The sequence below is a fragment of the Grosmannia clavigera genome (genome assembly GCF_000143105.1).
Source record: "Grosmannia clavigera kw1407 unplaced genomic scaffold GCSC_144, whole genome shotgun sequence".
In the NCBI taxonomy this organism is placed as follows: Eukaryota; Fungi; Ascomycota; class Sordariomycetes; order Ophiostomatales; family Ophiostomataceae; genus Leptographium; species Leptographium clavigerum.
The window spans coordinates 1384334-1402536 of NW_014040797.1; the positions used below are offsets into that span (position 1 = coordinate 1384334).

The following is an 18203-nucleotide window of genomic DNA, read 5'->3' on the forward strand; positions in this document are numbered from 1 at the left end:
CACGTGACTATATAAAGATACACAGACCAAAGCACAGCCTACCGCCGCTGGCGGCTGTCGTACGAGGCGTAGCTCTGCTTGGGCATGTTGGCGATCTCGGACGTGAGAATCTCGGGATGGCGGTGGACGCTGGGATGGATGCCGAGGCCGATGGCGCGGCGGATGGCGCGGGCCATGCGGCGCTGGTTGACGGCACGCAGGCCGGTCTCGCGGCTGTGCTTGATGCGGCCCATTGTGCTGACAAACTCGGAGACCATGGCAAAGTTGCGGTATTCATCGAGCGGGTTGATGCCGAGGATGTCGACCACGTCGGCCGTCGTGCGCGACGGCCGCCGCCACTTGGCCATCTCGGCCGCGCTCAGATCGTGCGGCGCATACACGTCACCTGCCCGCCAGCGCCGTGGCATCTGTCGCGCATAGTCCTCGCTGACCTTGCGCTCTGCCATCCGCTCCAGCGTCGACCGGCTCTGCTCCTCCCGCCGGTCGTTCATCCGCCGCCGCATGCCGCTGTCAAAGAGCACCCGGCTCAGCGCCGCGTTGGAGCTCGTCATATCCCCGCTCGCGCTCGTCGGCGCATACCCATTGCTGTTGTTGCTGTTGTTGCTGCTGCTGCTGCCGGCCATTCGGCTCCGGCCCGGAACCGCCGTCGATCCCGGCCCTCGTGCCGGCTCACCGTCCAGGTCCAGAAACGACGCCCCGCTCGAGGCCAGCGGACTCTTCCGCGGCGCTGCCATGCACACTCCTGTCAGCAAGACCGTCCACGCGCACCGTCACCCGCTTCCTCCGCATCCGGATACCTACGAGCTGCCCGGTACGCGCTGGTCGACAGCGACACCGCTGAAAACCGCTGCACAACAGACGCAATAGACACGTCCGCACACCGGTGCACCGCCGGAAAAATTGGTAGTCTCGGAGGCATGGCGAATGGCTGCAGGCAATGGCTGTCAGAATTGCTTCCACTTCAAGATTGCTCGTTTTTCTGCGGCTCCCATTTTTGGACACCCAATGTCAGCATGTCTAGCCGCATGCAGATGCCGCTAATTCGTACAGTCACGTGACAGTACACCTGACTGCACAGCTTCCTGCACGCTACACGTTCCCATTGGCGGATCTGGCAGCTGCCTGAAAACGACGCCAGTTGGACGTAATATCTATCAAGCAATATTCAATCATCTCCAAGCATCCTGGGGAAAAAAGGCCGCAACTGCAACCTACACCACCGCAACCGCCCAGCAACAATCCCACCAAGCTCTGCGCTTCCGTTGCTGTTCCGCTCCCATACGACAAGACACAGAACCGGTTCGATCAATTCGCCGAATCGCAGGGCCCCGACTCCTTCCGTCTCGCCTGCTTTTGCTGCTCTTTCAAGCTCGACCTCCTCTGTCCGACGACAGGAACGCGACGCCAAGCTTCGACAGCACCCGCGAGCAGCGACCAAGATGAGCATCAAGTACGGACTGGGCGGCACTGGGTCCGCGCTGGCCGTCGTGGGAGCTTGTACGTCGTCTCCGTCGTCTTGTCCACCGAAATGTGACCCTCTGGGCTGACAGTGCTGCTTTTCCTTCCTTCCTGCAGACATGCTCTTCACCGGCAGCGGCGAGGCCTTCAACGTCGGCGCCTTTCTCGAGTCGATATCGCCCTACGCCTGGGCATCGATGGGCATTGCCCTGTGCATCGGACTCTCAGTCGTTGGAGCGGCATGGTGAGAAGACGATTAGAAAAAGACAGAAACTGAGGATTGGGAACCCTCTCTAACTCTCCTCTAGGGGCATCTTCATCACCGGCTCGTCCATCCTCGGCGGTGGTGTTAAGGCGCCGCGCATCCGCACCAAGAACCTCATCTCCATCATCTTCTGTGAAGTCGTTGCCATCTACGGCGTCATCATGTCCATTGTCTTCTCCGCCAAGATTGGCGACGTCACCGGTGCCGACCTGTACTCGGGCGACACCTACTACACCGGCTATGCCCTCTTCTGGTCCGGCATTACCGTCGGCATGTGCAACCTGATCTGCGGCGTGGCTGTCGGCATCAACGGCAGCGGTGCTGCTCTGGCCGACGCCGCTGACCCGACTCTGTTCGTCCTCTCCCTCTCTCCCGTTGTTGCTGTCCGTCCACTGACCACGACAGCTTCGTCCGCATTCTCGTCATCGAGATCTTCAGCTCCGTTCTCGGCCTCTTTGGCCTTATCGTCGGCCTCCTCGTCTCTAGCAAGGCCCGGGAATTCGGAGCACATTGAACGACAAGACTGCAGGCACCCGGGAGAACGAAATTACAGCGAGCACGGCAGGACACGAGATGGAGCAGGACACGAATGGGCAGAATGCGCGCTGGGGCTTTTTGCAACGTGTTTTTTTTCCTTTGGCATGCACATGAACATGTTCGATCTAGCAAAAAGGGCCAGAGAGCATCCTCATCATATTGGCGTTTCCTTTTGCAGCCCTTGCTTAGAATAATGGGGCTGCCACGGGGAGGAAAGGGTGGCTGGGCGAGGGCGTTTGTCCTCTGTAGAAGACTCTGTAATATAAAACAAATTGGCGCTCTTCGTTGTCGTATTAAGCTCCTAGCTGTTCGCAGTACTGCGCACGTTGCCCATGAGGAGGGCATGCACGCGGGCGCCTTTCCGCAGCGGCTCGGCCCCAGCCGGCATGCAGAGCAGCGCGTTGGCACTGCGCATGCTGCTGACCTTTGAGCTGCGCTGGCCACCAGTGCTGGTGGCCGTCAACGTGCCATCAGCCGTAGTGCTGACAACGGCGCGATGGTACTCGGGACGCTCCTGGTCGAGCGCAAAGTCGTCGGCCAGCACCACCGAAACACGCGGCAGTCCTCGCGGCTGCTCGCCGGCCATCTTGCGCAGGGCTGGCAGCACAAACAGGTGGAACGTCACCAAGGCTGAGGCTGGGTTTCCGGGCAGCGAGAAGATGGGTCGGACCACTCGCCGGCTGCTACCTCCAGCTGCCTCGCCATCCTCCTTGATCGTGACTGTCGCAAATGTCGTCGGCTTGCCCGGCTTCATCGACACGCGCCCAAAATGAATTGTGCCGCCCAACGCCCGTTCGATCGTCGGCTTCAACAGGTCCAGCTCGCCCATCGACACACCGCCCGTCGTAATCACCACGTCCGCTGACCGGAGCCCGTCGCGCAGCCGCTGCTCCAGCGTCTGGGGCTGGTCCTGCACGATCCCCAGGTCCACCGTCTCGAAGCCCCAGTTACGTGCTGCCACCAGCAGCGTCGGTCGGTTTGTGTCGCGCACTTCGCCCAGCCTCAGCGGGCCCTTTCGGCTGGCCGCCACGATCTCGTTGCCCGTCGACAGCACTCCGATCACCGGCCGTCGCCATACCCGGACTTCCTGCACGCCCACCGATGACAACAGCCCGATCTCGCCGCCCACTGCCGTGATTCGTTCGCCGCGTCTCAGTAGCAGCGCCCCCTTGCTCATGTCGCTGCCCACCTCTCGCACGTTGTCGCCCGCTCGCACTCCCGTCGCCCGGATCTCAATCGTCTGTTCCTCCTCTCTACCATCCACCTCTCGTGTCGAGTGCAGCAAAGTGCTCTCCACCATTACCACCGCGCTCGCCCCTGCTGGCAGCGGTGCTCCCGTCGTGATCCGTGCAATCTCGCCCGTCCGCAGCGTCTTGGCCTCCTCTGGCGCTGCGTGCGACACCGCCACCACCGGGAAGATGCCCGACACGTCGCTGCCCTTGTCGTCTTCCGGTACTACCAACGCATAGCCGTCCACAATGCTCGCTCGGAACGCTGGCACGTCCTCTGCTGCGTACACGTCCTCTGCCAGCACATATCCTACTAGCTCCTCGTCCACTGGTTGCGTGCCCTCCACCGGCTCCGGGGTGTGCTGCTCAATGCGTTCCAGTGCCTCCTCCACGCTGATCATCGGATATGGCGACGCCCGGGATCGCCGCGACGGACCCAGCGACGGATCGTTGGACAGCGGGTTCGCCGGTGGCTGCCCATGTCGAACGAGCCCGTGTCCGTGTCCGTGTCCGTGTCCGTGTCCGTGGTCGTGCCCGTGATTGTGCCCGTGTCCGTGTCCATGATCATGCTCATGGTTGTGACTGTAGTTTTGCTTTTGACCGGCCACAGGGACTGCTGTGCTGCCGGCCTTCTGCTCCAGCTTCTTCGCTCTGCCGGCATGCAGAGCACGAGAGTCCATCCCAGACGCCAGCATGCACGCATGTGGCAACATCTTGATGATGGCCTGCAGGTTCTCTTTGGCGCCCTTAGGCGACCCTGGCAGGGTCACGATTAGACAGTGCTTCCGCACACCGGCCACCAGTCGTGCCATGACGGCAACTGCATCTCCGCGTTAGTTGACAGAGCACACCAAACCCAGGTGCGTGAAAACAGAGCCTCAGGCTGTCACTTACACGGCGTGACCTTCAGCGAAGCTGCCAACATGCCGTGCACGAGCCCTGGCGCTGGCTTCTCGATCAGGCTGGTCACTGCCTCTGGCGTGACGTCAGATATCGAAAAGCCCGTCCCGCCAGTGGTCACCACGAGGTGGACCAGAGGGGTATCGGAGCTATCTTCAGGGCTATCGGTCCAACGCAATACCTCCCGGCGGATGTCGTCCTCGTTGTCGCTCACAATCTTCGTCTCAATGACGTCCCACTTGCCCTCGCCGTCGACGTCAAAGACGCCGCGCAGAGTGGCGTCCGCGGCGTCCGTCGACGGGTCCTTGGATGCCGTCGTTGAGACGACCAGAATGGCCGCCCGAAACGCCATTGAAACAAGCGAGAATCAATTTCTGATCAGCGATAGCGACGGGTGACTTGTATTGCAAGCGTATATGTTGAGCTCCTCAACTTGTGGGAGCAGCTCTAGAACTCCCTTTCAGAACTGCCTGCCGATCGCTTCTGAGCATACGATACAATGGAAAAGAAAAAGGTAAACGATTGCAATAGAGAAAAGGACCAGACTTCCCAAGCGATTGGACGATGTAATATCTGCGTGCTCTACGTAATTTACGAAGAGGCAAGAGCAACCGTTCGGCGACTACCAGCCGTTCCCCACTTCCACGCTAAGGCCTTGACATCGTTACTGGCGATTTTTCAACCAAACTTTCTGCAGCTTTTGCAATTTCTCTCTACGAAGTACTTGTGCTTATACATAGTACACGTTCATCGGCCCACAACACACCAGGCATCGTCACCATGGTGCGCATCAAGGAGCGCTACATCCTGGTCAACATCCTCTATCCACGCTCGCCGACTGAAAAGAGCAGCGTTCCCGACTTTGTTGCCTTCCGCCAGCCTACCCAAAACGATCTGACGCCACAGCTGCTTCTGCGCGCTATCAAGAACGAAGTCTTTGCCCTGTTTGGCGACTGTGGCGCCGGTGCCGTCGAGCGTACACTATCTGGTAAGCTGGCCCGCCGTACCCCTCTCCCCCCGCAAGACTCCGTGGCTGACGCGTCGCAAAGTCAAATACCTGTCCAAGACAACCTCCACAGCCATCTTGCGCATCACTCGCGAGCATCTGCGCTATGTCTGGACTGCCCTGACCTTTATGCGCCACGTGCCCATCCGCGGCGGCAGACCATGCATCTTCCGCGTTGCCCATGTTAGCGGCACCATCCGCAAGGTCGAGGAGGAGGCCATCCGGCAGTCGCGGGCCCTGGTACTGGCCACAAAGGCTCACGTAGCCGGCCAGACCGCTTCGGCCTTTGATCTGCTCACCAAGACTGCAGCCAAGGACCCTGCCGCCGTGGCCCTGGACGCGGACGAAAGCGGAGATGAAGAGGGCAGCGAAAGTGAAGACACAGACGACGGAGTAGAGCTGGCCGACATGGACGATGACGACTACGGCAAACAAGACGGCGCCGACCGAAGCTGACAGACCGTTCTTTGCATTCCCACCCATCCCTACTTCTGATCGACCTTGTTGCTCCTCCTCACAACCTTGACGCCACCGCTGGCATCGGCCGGGGGCCTGGGTAGGTCGTCGTCGAACATGGCGTCGTCGTCGTATACTGCTGTTGGGGGTGCTGTTGGCTCGGCTCTGTCGATGTCCCGGACAGCAGCCTCGTCGCCCTCGCGCAGCCTCTCCTGCGCCTCCCACTCCTCCTGCTCCAGCCTGTCATACTCCTCTTTGTTGTCGACCCATCGCTCCTGGATGTCCACCGCCTCCGGCATCGACGATTCGTTGCGCATTGCCACCTGCCACACCGTGTCATTGGCACCCTCGGCACCTCCAAACACATAGCCGCCGGCCCGGTCGATCATGCGCAAGATGTGCATCATGCTTTTCTTATTCTCCACCGCGAGCACCTCGAAGCGCACCAGCCCGAACCCCTCAATCATCTCTGCCACCGCTCGGTTCAGCCGGCTCCACTTCTCACTCCGCAGCGCCGGCGACTCGGCCTCCAGCGAAGGCTCCAGGTACGAAAGATCCTGCACCTCTGTGTAGTAGTCGAGGTTAAATGGGAGCGGGTCGTACGACGAGATCTTGTCGATTTTCGTGAGGATGTTGATGTGTGGGAGGTCCATCTGCAGCATGGCGCGCAGAGACAAGAGGAGATTTGAGATGTACAGTGACGGTTGCGTCAAGCAAAAGCTGTCGGAGAGATGTACGACGACAAGCTTACAACAGTTCAAACTATTAGCTGAACGCAATGGAAAGACGAGCTCGGACAACCGTGTGGTATCGCGATATCAAACTCACCCGATATCCAAGCTTCTGGAGCTTGTAGAAGATGTTCCGTAGGCTGTTGTGGTGCGTGTAGAGCTCGACCTGGCCCGGGCAGTCGAAAATGACGTAATCCTCGCCCAGCTCTTTGAGGCCCTCCTCCAGCCAGGCCATGTTGTTCTCCAGCTCCTCAATGGCATAGAGCACCCCGCCGTTGGGACCCAGCTTGTCGTCGGCCATGATCTCCTCCAGCGTGACCAGGCTGCGGATGTCAAGTGCGCACGGGTAGCTTGTCTGATCGTTCGCGGGGTCTAGGTTCACGACCGAGCACTGTCGGCCGATAGCGCCCATAAACTGATGCACTGCGCGTTGTAAGCCAAAATTCATGCACAAGGCAAAACAGAGGAGAGCATAGAAAGAGGTTTGCGTACTGCCATCGCAATATGTGCTCTTGCCCGCGCCGGGGCTGCCGAGTACGAGCTGCGCAAACGGCATCGGGTGAGTTGTGCAGAGTTTCTGTCTTCTGCTCCAGGATGTTGCATCCAGGTCCTCCGCTTTCTAGACAAGAAAATGCGAGGCAAATGACAATAGAGAGTAGAAAAGCGTAAAACACCAGAGCAAAGCTGCCGTTTCGCCCCACCCTCGAAATTTCCCCCCTTTGAACCTTATCTTATCGCGTTAGCGCATCCGATGAGAAGCGGCTTTGTTTTTGCAATTATTTGTTTACAGCTTTCCTTTACCATTCTCAGCCAGCGACGTCCCGCCTCCTCTCCTGCAACCCCCTCCTCTCGCATACGAATATGGCGCCAGGTATGTCTCCGATTTTGAACCGCCTTCGTCTGTGTGGGCTCAATGTGTGCCCCTCGCTGACTGGTACAATCACAGCAACGCAATTTGATGTCTCCCCGCCTCCTGGTGATGCCGTCTCTGCGTTAAGCTTTGCGCCAGGCGCATCGACCCGCCTGCTGGCCTCTTGCTGGGACAAGAGCGTGTACCTCTACGACATACAGGATGGCGAGTCAGGTGCTCAAGGCACTCTCATTCAGAAATACTCACAGCAAGGGCCTGTCCTGGACGTGTGCTTTGGCAGGGATGACACCGAAGCCTTCTCGGCCGGCTTGGATCACACCGTACAAAGGTACGGCGCACGTCTACATAACTTTGTTCTAGGGGCTCATGACTTGCCGCGAATTCTAACTCGGTCTCCCTCTCGTCTAGGATCGATCTCGAGTCAGGCAAGCAGGACGTCATCAGCAAGCACACCCAGGGCGTCAGTTCTGTAGTCTACAGCGCGGAGCACAGCATCGTCGTGTCCGGGTCATGGGATGCGACGCTCCACTTCCACAATGCCAAGGACTTGTCGCAAGGACCGGTCAAGATCCAGCTGCCGGGCAAGGTGCACGCGCTGGCCGCAAGCCCGACCAAAATTGTCGTCGCCATGACGGCCCGCCTTGTCCACATCTACGACCTGCCGACGGTGGCAGAATACCTCGCATCACATGCAGGTGGCAACGGTACGATTGATGCCACCGGTGCCATCAAGCCGTGGCAGCAGCGGGAGTCGTCGCTCAAGTTCCTGACCCGCGCGGTCGCCTGCATGCCCAACGACGCCGGCTATGCCACCAGCAGCATCGAGGGCCGCGTCGCCGTCGAGTGGTTCGAGGACAGCGCCGAGTCGCAGGCCCGCAAGTATGCCTTCAAGTGTCATCGCCAGACCGCCCCCGAGGAGGAGGGCGGCGGCGACGTCGTCTTCCCCGTCAACGCACTCGCCTTCCACCCCCGATACGGCACCTTTGCGTCCGGCGGCGGCGACGGCACCGTCGCCCTGTGGGATGCCGGGGCCAAGCGGCGCATGAAGCAGTACCAGAAAATTCCCAACAGCGTGTGGGCGCTCGCGTTCTCGAACAACGGCAAGTACCTCGCCATGGGCGTGGCGCCTGGCTTCGAGACCGGCCAGGAGGACTACAGCGGCGCTGGCAAGACCCAGATCATCGTCCGGGAACTGTCCGAAACGGAGGCCAAGGGCAAAGGCTCCAAGTGAGAAGAGCGGAGGTGCGAGAAGACAGTGACAAGAGAAGAACGGTTGAATCTGTCTGTTTAACTGCATAATGTTTGCTATTTATCGAGAGATTTAGTGATCTCAGGGGCGATATGGCGTCAGCGGGATTTGGAAAAAGAAGGGTTATCACGATTACTTCTTGGGCCTGTGAGCTTGAGTGTTGTGTGTAGGGTGACTTGTTGTCTATGCCTAGACATGAGCTTGTTGCCGAGATCGATCTCATGGAGCTTTACTTTGGCCTTACTTAAAGTTCCACGGACACAGGATCTTCAACGTGTAGCAAGTGCATGGTCTCCATATATCTCAATCAACATATGCACCTTCTCTATTCGTGCGCCTTCAACCAAACCTCGTGTATGAGGCTCGGCTCGCTCCTTCCTCGACAGATGCATTCCACTTGCATCGGTAGCGCAAAAGCTTTTCAGCAGTCGAAATCTACATATTTGGACATCTCTTTCATATGCAGAGCTCGGAAATTGCGATCCAGTTATCAGTCATCAGACACCAGCTTTTTAGAGCTATCTTGTCAGAACGCTCGAGGCTAGCCATGAGTCCATTTGACCTTGCAACAGAGGAACCACATGTACGGACTTCTGGCACTCATCCGCCATCGCCGAGTCTTGCCGAGCCTTCAAAGAAGTTCAGAAGGACCTTGTCGAGCTCGACATCTTCGGACCTCGACTATATCTTTGACAGAGAATGCTCTTTCCTGTTGCGGTGGCCTGTCAAATTGAGGCAAGCAAGAACCGACGCCCCAAGCACTGGCAAGTCTGATATTTTTCCGATCGTCGAAAAGTGCCACCAACTGTTGTGCTATGTTCAATGCAATGGCGCATAGATTGCTAACGGTTGTAGATTCAGTCCCAGATGCAGCCTCCTTTCGAGGAGCATTGGTAGAGCCTGACGATCTGTATTCATCACCGTCAGCTCAGCATCCAGACAGAACGTCTTTAGCGTATTGCCCAGTTGCTTATGGCAGCGACTCGCTCGACTTACAATGTGAAATCTACGATCCAGGACCACCACCTGGTTACAAAACGCTAAAGAAGACGCAAGAAACGAAGACAGAAAAGTGCATTGGGAGCCGGTCAAGCACCAGCTATCGCACATCTTCTACGAGACACAGTCTAGGGGATGGATTCTCTAGCGACGAAGCCAGACCACTGAGAGAAAAATACGATGGAAGCAGCAAGAAACGGAAGCGACACGAGCCTTCTCCCGTTCTCGGCACTCTCGACGCAGTGTTGGTGAGTTACTGTCAAGAGAATGTTTCTGTCCAATCTGGAAAAAACAGCAGCTCGGGGAGCATTTGCAGGAAAATCCTAGAATCTCTCCGGCCGCCTCCGGCACAGCCGCCTAGAAAAGCCGATGCGGTAGCTTTGATCTATGAACCAGAGGAAACGTCATACCCTACCGGCGACGGCCGTTTTGAAGCCGAGGTCGACGTCAAAGAAAGTGGCACGGTCATATCCTGCAGTGTGGAGAGCCACGACAGCATGCAGGCCGAGCCTGGAGAGGACTATTCCGTTCTGAAACTGCCACCACTAAGGTGGGCTTGAGCTATTTGGTCGGGCAGGCTACAGAGGAACACAACTAGACCGGTGGGATGAGGCATATTTTCGGGTCGTGAGTACGGAGTACTGCGCGGATCGACATAACGCTGTCTGATAAGGCTGATTAGCAATGTGAGATATCTTACATCGGGGCAGAAAAGCTTGATTCTCGGTCCAATTCATCTGACAGCTCCCACGCATCAAATGGTGCACGTGACTCGCATCACGAGGCTGGAGGAGATGAGATACGGGGTATGAGTGGTGGATATGACACAACTTGCTAGAGGCGCACTTGCCAATAAATCGAGTCTAAGGCGTCTTTGTGCCTCGACATGCCGGTCGTATGCATCGTACGGAGACACAACCCCAGCCCTAGGAGTGCTTGGCAGGACTTTCGCCCAAATTCGTGCACGGCGAATGGCAATGCTGCTATTACAAGAAAGGTGGGGTGATCTAGACTAGATGCAACCAGACGAGCGAATTAAGAAGCCGCTGTTGAAATAAAGTCGACTTGTGTTGGCATCTATCCGACTGGCTGTGGGCAGGAGAAAAAGCCTAGAAAAGACGGCGATTTCCGGCATACACGGAGAACGAGCAATACAGCTCGGCCTGTCTTGTCTTTCACACCACGTGAGCCCACAGTTTTATTTGCACCCCTCTCGTATGTAATACTCGTATTATCTGATTGTTGCGTACCCCGTAATAATAAAACCATAGAGTACGGAGTATGTAACACGGAACCGCAATGATTGTCCTCGCCAACTCTCTGCCTTGCTCGGTCTTTCTCGGGCCCGATTTGATGGCAATCGCAATGCGAAACAGGCAATCAATCCCATCTCCGATTATGCATTCAAGTGGACGGAAAGGACTATGTAAGATACGAAGATGGGGCGGTCGGTGCAATGAACATCTCGCCGAGCAAAAAGTGTGATTAGTGGGCTGTCCGTATTATTAATCTGCATGTATTATGGAGTATGTTGCATGGATCCATCTATGTATGTGCGAAGCAGAAAGCCGTTGAGGACTCAAGGTTTAGATAAGAAAGTGTAAGAAAGAGAAGAGGAGACAACGCAATAGTGAGACGCAATAGTGAGCAATCTGGGTGAGGGGTTTGCCCCCTTTTCTGGGTGAGATGCGTGAAAGGGAAAACCAAGGAAAAGACCGGGCGACGTGTTTGGATAGGCTCGCATGGCCGGCGGCGTTGGGAAGCGCGAGAAAAATGACTTGCGTGTTGTAGTCCACCGCTGTTGATGTTGTTGATAGACTCAGCTGGTCTATAGGAGTGAATATAGACTTTCGTCAGACTAGCATCACACCAGCCGTACACGTATCTTCAGATGCCATGTAAATCTCTCGGCAGCATTATAAGCCGCATTCTGGGCCCCGTACTTGGCGCTTCGTTGATTGCCTGATAGTTGTGAATGATTCCACGAGGCGAAACAATCCCATCTGACGAGCGTATAGCACGAGAGACATGTGGTGCGGTACTCCGTACATAGTACTCGTACTCCGTAGTGCGCCCCGAAATAACAGATCCAGTTTTCCCTTTGAGGTCTTAGGCCCTTCCAAGGGTCTTAGCGTATTACTATTGCTCCGTACGGTTAATAAGATAATACTACTACTCCGTACATATATACCTACAAGTTCTCCGCAATGCACCGAGCAGCCGTACGAGTAGGCCGAGTTGCAGTGGGCTTGGCTAGCGTGCCAGACAATTTCGCAGAGAATAGTCGAAATTCTAGCATGAACCCGCCTCCTAGGTCCGCTACTACGAGTGATTACGGCTAGGCCTATACATGATGACAATCAGGGTGGTTAGCGGATTACATTTATACGGCTTGTGATTGGACGAGGGGAGGACCCGAGAACGGAGACGCGATCGGGTCGAGCACCACTCGCCGTAGTCCAACAAGCAGACACTGCTGGCAGGCCAGAAAAAAGCGAGCGCAAAGCAAGGGGGGAAACGGACGAGGAAAAACAGGTGAAAATTTTGCCATTTTCGACATCGCCGTGCGATAGGTCTCGGGAACGTGTCTTGTGCTGTCTGCCCCCCTTTGCGGTGCAAACCCACAGGCTGGCAGCAGGGCAGCATGTTGAGTCCTAGAAACAGTGAGATACATAGTAATAGAACGACAGCCGGCGGAAGGAGAAAGGAAGGTTTGTAAGACAGGCCCAGCAGCAACTTTACGTCGTATGCGACCTGCACAGTGGCCAGCTGCCCTCTGGCACTGCTTGTCATCAGATAAAGCAACACCACCCTTGTCCTATGCGACCCCCCTTCCTTCCTTCCCCTGTGGAGACCCTATCAGATACGACCGGCCAGCCATTGCCAACTGCCACCCCCATGCCTTCCTCTTGTGGCGCACGCAACCACAAACGATACCACCGCCTTTCTTCAGCCAACATCCTCCTAATCCGTTGTGCTGAACTGCTTCGTCTGCATCGCTCACCGTCGTTCGTCATCCCATTGCCGCCGCAGTAAGCTCATCCGGACTGGAACTAACGCTTCGGCTGCCACTGCCTGCCTCCGTCGCCCTGCACTGCTGCCTCCACATCGTCGCCTCTGCCATTCCGTTTCTTTGGACGTCTTTCCTTCAACTCCTCTTGGAAACTGCGTCACCAGGGCTTTTCTCTCGCCTCGTCCCCCTGCCACACCGCCACCCCCCGTCGATTTTCACCGTCTCTTTTCTTCCCTCGCCATCTCTCTCCCATCTTCTCTTTCTTCTTCGTTCCTTCTCCTCTCCGCCCACCCACTCCCCCGCCGTCCAGGTCTACTCCGTACGCCTACGCCCACATCCTCGCTCTCGCTCTCGCTTTTGTCTACGGATCCAACTTGATTCCTGTTGCCTACCATCCCGCATCTGCAGTGCCTACGGTGCGGCATCGGACAGGCCCTGCTACCGCAGTAGAAGCCGAAGCCGATCGATCTCGTCCTCGAATCGTCCCTCGCTACCCTACGCTATCGTCTCATCTTATCTTTGTGCGTCGTTTGGATCGCCGTCACCGTCGACCTATCCCCCCTGGGACACTAGGCGCTGGCCCAGGATCTAGCCTCTTTCTGTCATTGCCACCCTCGCTTGTGGATTCTCGGCGATGGCCTTGAGTGAAGTCGGCCAGGCATCAGTGGCTACGTTCCATCGACACCAAATATTCCCTGGGCACCGGGAATACCAGGGCCATTCTCACTTCGCCCCCATGCGTTCTGCTCTTCCTTCGAGGCCCATGACCCAGAGAAGCGAGAGCAAGAACGGCTCCGAGTCCGGCCGCTACCGTTCCCGGATACGGTCGCCTTCGTCAGATGAGGAAGAGGACCGTCGCTCGGCCGGACCACCAGCATATTCCATGTCCGAGACGCATCGCCAGCCAAGTCCGGCATCGCCTCCGTCTCTAGTCCAGCCGCTGAGCCCAGCGTCAGCCGCCGCTGAGGCTGCCTCTTCCACCGCCGCCACCTCGCCGTCGCACCAAGACGCGGAAACGCACTCGGATGCTGGCGCAAGTGTCGTCCAGGGCCTGAGCGGTCAAGTTTGCAGGTAAGCATCTCATCTACGCCTTCTTTTCCAGTCGAGTCTAGATCCTCTGACACCGATTTCCTTTAGCAACTGTGGCATCACTCGAACACCCTTGTGGAGAAGGTCACCACAAGGCGCCATAATATGCAACGCATGTGGTTTATATCAGAAGGCCAGGAACACCGCTCGCCCGAGCTACCTGAAGAGGCCGTCAAATGCTACTGCAGGCAGCAGTGCGCGGTCCCGCAGAACCCCGGATGCCGCTTCCACCTCGCCGGGGGCTGGCTTGCAGCTGCTACCCGCCACGCCTGGAGCCACGTACGTTGCCGCAGATCAGACGGCACCCGGGACATGCCCCGGTGGTGGACACTGCAACGGCACCGGCGGTGCCGAAGGATGCAGCGGCTGTCCAGCATTCAACAACCGGATATCCAAGACGGCGAACATCAGTGTCATTAAAGGCGACCACGCCGTGGAAATTCGGTCGCAAAGAGCAAATGGCGAGTGCTCAGGGACTGCCACTACAGCGTCCTATGATTCCACAGCACCCATCGACGTGGCCAGCCTGCAAGGCCAGATCTCCACTGTGGTCATCGCTTGTCAGAATTGCAGCACGACCATCACGCCACTCTGGCGACGAGACGAGAACGGCCGGACGATCTGCAACGCCTGCGGTATGCTGATATCTGTACATTGCGTCCATATTACGTACCATGATCCTTGTTGAGCTGACTAGTGGTTGCAGGCCTATACTATAAACTGCACGGCGTGCACCGGCCGACTTTTATGAAAAAATCCATCATCAAGCGACGGAAACGGGTGATCCCAACGGCCCAGGACGCACAGGGCGACGAGTACTCCTCGTCTGGCGAACACGGCGTGTCTCCACCGCCAGCCGCATCTGCACAGTCTGCACAGTCAGCCGGTCTTGCCGGCCAGCCGACGCTGCCTTCTCCAGCTGATGTGGCATTGGAACGCGGCACCTTGAACTCGGACGGCTCGGTCAACCTGGGCCTCCGGAAACGGCCAGATCACCCGATGTCACTCGTTCCCGAGCCGCTGTTGCGTCAGAATTGCCTGGCCCCGCCACGACATGGGGGTGGCGACTTGACGCAATACCACTCGTCGTCATCGCAGCAGCCGTCCAGCTATCGAAGGGAGGCATCTGGTTCTCTTATCGACGACAATCGCTTGGCGCCTCTGACCGGACTCGCTTCCATGCCTAACAACGAGCGGCAAACGTCGCTGTCACCGTCCTCTTTTCTCTCGCCCACGCGCAAGCGCTCGTTCTCGTCAAGTGAGACCGACTACGCCAACCAGACCTCGGCCAATGGCGACGGCAATAGCAGCACAGGGGCTGGCGGCGGTGGCAACAACAACCAGGAAGCGGTGACAAAGCGGCTTTCGTCGATCAAGTCGATCCTAAACGCTCCGACCGACGACGAAGACAATACTATCATGGGTGGCATGGGAGGCCCGTACTCAAGCCACGGCAATAACGACAAAGAGGAATCTGCCCGTGTCCGAGCAGAGAAACGGGCGGCACTGCGGAGAGAAGCCGAACGCATGCGGCAGATGCTCGCGGCAAAGGAAAGAGAGCTGGCCGAGTTTGACTGAAGGCAAGCCTCTGCAGAAAGACGAACTAGACGAATTTGATTTTGTCCCGAGGAGTTTGCGAAAGGTCTAATTTGTGTTTTTATTACCCTACCAGCCCATCAAGGGCAAGGCGTGCAGGATGAGCATTGTTACAGGAGGCGCGGCAACAAAAGGAGACCTGGCGAAATGGATAACGACGGCAGCAAAGGCGCTGGTTCTACGCATTAGGCTTACATATTGGTCTGGAGTCGAGTCGCTACGAAAAGGAGGAGCGAGAACGGAACCGTGTTTTTTGTATCTTTGATGTGCAAGAGAAGGAATCTAAGGTGTTCACGTCGTGTTGTGTCTGCTCAATGATATAAGATAGTATGGGCAGGTCAACAGAGCCGGGGCTCAACTTTTGATTACAGACCTACACGTTACGCATGGACTGCCCTCGATCTTTCGCTTGATTTAGACGTTAACTCTCCTGGCCCCGCCATTTTGTTCCGCCCTTAGCATATTGCAGAGAGTATGCATCGTACATCCTCCTAATGAGGCAACCTGTCAGATTGGTGTCACAACCTAGCCATAAGACGAAGACCCAGACCTCTAGTGCCGATAGACCTGGAAGCCGATCGGCGTCTGTTGCTGCTAGCTCTCCAATCTAGGGATTGTTTCTCTGCCTGCTAAAGAGCCAGAATACTGTAAGAATATATCAGCGGCAGCTGCAGTCTGCCATCTAGACCAGCAACCTACGAGAGGAATTTCACATACGATATCGTCAAGAAAGACTGATGCCATTAGTGGCTAACATATATGCATATATACACGTAAAAATCCTCCCGACCTCATGCTGCCAGCAGCGCGTCGATGGCCGCCGTGATATCCGGCATCGGGAACAGCGTGCGATTGCCAGCCACGCCGCCGGCGACAAAGGCGTCCGTAAACCACTCGTTCACCATGTAGACGGAGTTATTGCCCATCTGCACGGCAGCCGTGGTGAAGGATCCCTTGAGTGCGGCCACGACGTCGGCGGACGTGCCAGCAGGCGGAATAGGCACCGTGCCGAGGTAGTCGGCGGTGGTCCAGGAGGCGTCACGGGCGCGCAGCACCTGGATACCGCTGGCATGGCTGGATACAAGCAAGACGGTGCCGTCGTAGCGTGGGGGTGCGTAGATGGCGTCGGTGTCGTTGTAGAGAACATCGGGCACGATGGCGACAGGTGTGAGCGGCTTGTCATAGGGGACGTGGTCGCAGGTGGTGCTGATATCAAAGCGGTAGATGCTGCCGTTGGCGGCATCATTGGCGAGCAGAACCTTTGCGTTGCCGGTCTGCGGCAGGGCCACGAGGCCGCCGAGACCCGGGACGGTCGTGTCGATGGTCTCGTTGCTGGCGATCGAGGGGGCATACCACGGATCGACGACGCCGTCGGCGCTGACGCGCACGATGCTGCGCGGAAACGTGCCGACAACATAGGTGTTGCCGCGGTCATCGGTCTCGACGTCCTGGAAGGCACCGTAGCGGCCCTGCGTCGTGGCCGTGAGGTTCGCCGTCCAAAGCGTGCTCGCCGTCACGGGGTTCCACTTGAGCACGAGGTTCGAGCCCGAGACATCCGCACCGCCGGTCGACCAGGGCGCTGCCGAGTCTACGAGGATCGTGATGAGCCCTGTGAACCGGTCCCAGGCAACACCACCGACGTGCTCGGTGCCGGTGTTTGTGACGTTGTCAAGGTTCAGGATGGCGACCATGTCGTCGGCATATGGGTCGTAGATGGCCACGCTGGCATTCCAGAGGGCGCTGCAGCAAGTCAGAAGACAGGAAGCAGAGCCAGGGACATCAGACGGCCTTACCCAAAGTAGACCAGACACGAGTCCTCGTCCCAGTCCGCATTCTCGGGATAGAGCTGGTACTGGTCAATGTTGAAGCTGCCGCGCTTCAGCGGCGGACATTCCTTTCCTTGATACGCGGCACGATGACGGGCGAGTGCCGAGGCCACGGCTGTCGGAGTCGTTGCAGGCAGAGCGGCTGCAGTCACGGCCACGGCCGCCACAGTGGACAGCAGACGCATTGCAGCTGGAGGACGGATGCTTGTTGGGAGTGTGTGCTGCTGAGATCAGAGAAGTCGGGTGAGAACGGATGATGCAGTAGCTATCCAGCCTCTCTCTGTCCAGTCCTCCAAGCTGTCCTTTATACAGGACTGCGTGGCACAGAGTAGTCGGGGCACAACGATGAGCTGACAGACGGGATTGGCAGGAAGAAAGGCCTGCAGCAGTGTCGTGTAAACAATGCCCCATTACGGAGTTCGTCCTGGCTGATTGGCTTGGCATTGCCCCAAACCAGCTTGGTCGCTAAGCTGTCTGGGCAGTGATCAGAGGCTGAGCAGCTTGGGTCATAGCGCTGAAGCCACTAGTCGGTCCCTGTCGTGAAAAAACAAGTGTAATTATGCATAATACGAGGTGCATAGCTCGGCAGATGCAGTGCGGACAGACATCGCCAGCAACGATGTACGGAGCAGGCAGTACTACGGAGTTCCTCTACTCGCGCCTGTTTCACCTGTCCGCCAATACGACTCTGCAACTCTCGGTACCTCGCATGTAACCCAGTACCATTTAAATCACGGCCTAAATGCTCCGTACATCATACATGCTACAATATCGAAAACCACTTCGCGTCCCTGTCCGTCCTTCCCACCTCCTGCTTTTGGCCATGGCCAGTTACAGACCTATCTATAGACTATACGCAATACGAAGTATATCAAAGAGAGAAGACACCCCACCCCACAACGTACAGGTGTCACGGCCCAATATTGGGCAATCCCGACTCTGCCGGCAACACCGGCCAGCCCGTTCGTAGAGGAGGCT

General features: G+C 57.2%; 8 protein-coding genes across 8 annotated transcripts; 4 read left to right on the plus strand and 4 right to left on the minus strand.

The window, feature by feature from the left end:
• Nucleotides 1-38: 38 nt before the first annotated feature.
• CMQ_3027 (37S ribosomal protein) lies at nucleotides 39-919 on the minus strand (the record flags this gene model as incomplete). The annotated part of the gene is made up of 2 exons (XM_014317105.1): nucleotides 39-727; nucleotides 802-919. The coding sequence occupies 2 exons, from the start codon at nucleotides 917-919 to the stop codon at nucleotides 39-41; spliced, it is 807 nt and encodes a 268-aa protein (XP_014172580.1).
• Nucleotides 920-1439: 520 nt separating this feature from the next.
• Nucleotides 1440-2237, plus strand: CMQ_3099 (v-ATPase proteolipid subunit; the record flags this gene model as incomplete). The annotated part of the gene is made up of 4 exons (XM_014317177.1): nucleotides 1440-1497; nucleotides 1576-1702; nucleotides 1767-2075; nucleotides 2129-2237. The coding sequence occupies 4 exons, from the start codon at nucleotides 1440-1442 to the stop codon at nucleotides 2235-2237; spliced, it is 603 nt and encodes a 200-aa protein (XP_014172652.1).
• A 324-nt stretch (nucleotides 2238-2561) lies between these two features.
• Nucleotides 2562-4741, minus strand: CMQ_2644 (molybdenum cofactor biosynthesis protein; the record flags this gene model as incomplete). The annotated part of the gene is made up of 2 exons (XM_014316722.1): nucleotides 2562-4309; nucleotides 4384-4741. The coding sequence occupies 2 exons, from the start codon at nucleotides 4739-4741 to the stop codon at nucleotides 2562-2564; spliced, it is 2106 nt and encodes a 701-aa protein (XP_014172197.1).
• A 428-nt stretch (nucleotides 4742-5169) lies between these two features.
• On the plus strand, nucleotides 5170-5851 carry CMQ_2647 (rpp14 protein family; the record flags this gene model as incomplete). The annotated part of the gene is made up of 2 exons (XM_014316725.1): nucleotides 5170-5377; nucleotides 5439-5851. 2 exons carry the CDS (start codon nucleotides 5170-5172, stop codon nucleotides 5849-5851), a joined length of 621 nt encoding a protein of 206 aa, XP_014172200.1.
• Nucleotides 5852-5880: 29 nt separating this feature from the next.
• CMQ_2952 (uncharacterized protein) lies at nucleotides 5881-7138 on the minus strand (the record flags this gene model as incomplete). Its single annotated transcript, XM_014317030.1, has 3 exons — nucleotides 5881-6597; nucleotides 6680-7005; nucleotides 7075-7138. The coding sequence occupies 3 exons, from the start codon at nucleotides 7136-7138 to the stop codon at nucleotides 5881-5883; spliced, it is 1107 nt and encodes a 368-aa protein (XP_014172505.1).
• A 305-nt stretch (nucleotides 7139-7443) lies between these two features.
• CMQ_2839 (nuclear pore complex protein) lies at nucleotides 7444-8684 on the plus strand (the record flags this gene model as incomplete). The annotated part of the gene is made up of 3 exons (XM_014316917.1): nucleotides 7444-7453; nucleotides 7529-7781; nucleotides 7862-8684. The coding sequence occupies 3 exons, from the start codon at nucleotides 7444-7446 to the stop codon at nucleotides 8682-8684; spliced, it is 1086 nt and encodes a 361-aa protein (XP_014172392.1).
• A 4766-nt stretch (nucleotides 8685-13450) lies between these two features.
• CMQ_2849 (siderophore transcription factor) lies at nucleotides 13451-15381 on the plus strand (the record flags this gene model as incomplete). Its single annotated transcript, XM_014316927.1, has 3 exons — nucleotides 13451-13785; nucleotides 13852-14438; nucleotides 14510-15381. The coding sequence occupies 3 exons, from the start codon at nucleotides 13451-13453 to the stop codon at nucleotides 15379-15381; spliced, it is 1794 nt and encodes a 597-aa protein (XP_014172402.1).
• An 809-nt stretch (nucleotides 15382-16190) lies between these two features.
• On the minus strand, nucleotides 16191-17410 carry CMQ_2842 (trichothecene biosynthesis enzyme; the record flags this gene model as incomplete). Its single annotated transcript, XM_014316920.1, has 2 exons — nucleotides 16191-17139; nucleotides 17193-17410. The coding sequence occupies 2 exons, from the start codon at nucleotides 17408-17410 to the stop codon at nucleotides 16191-16193; spliced, it is 1167 nt and encodes a 388-aa protein (XP_014172395.1).
• Between the last annotated feature and the right edge of the window lie 793 nt (nucleotides 17411-18203).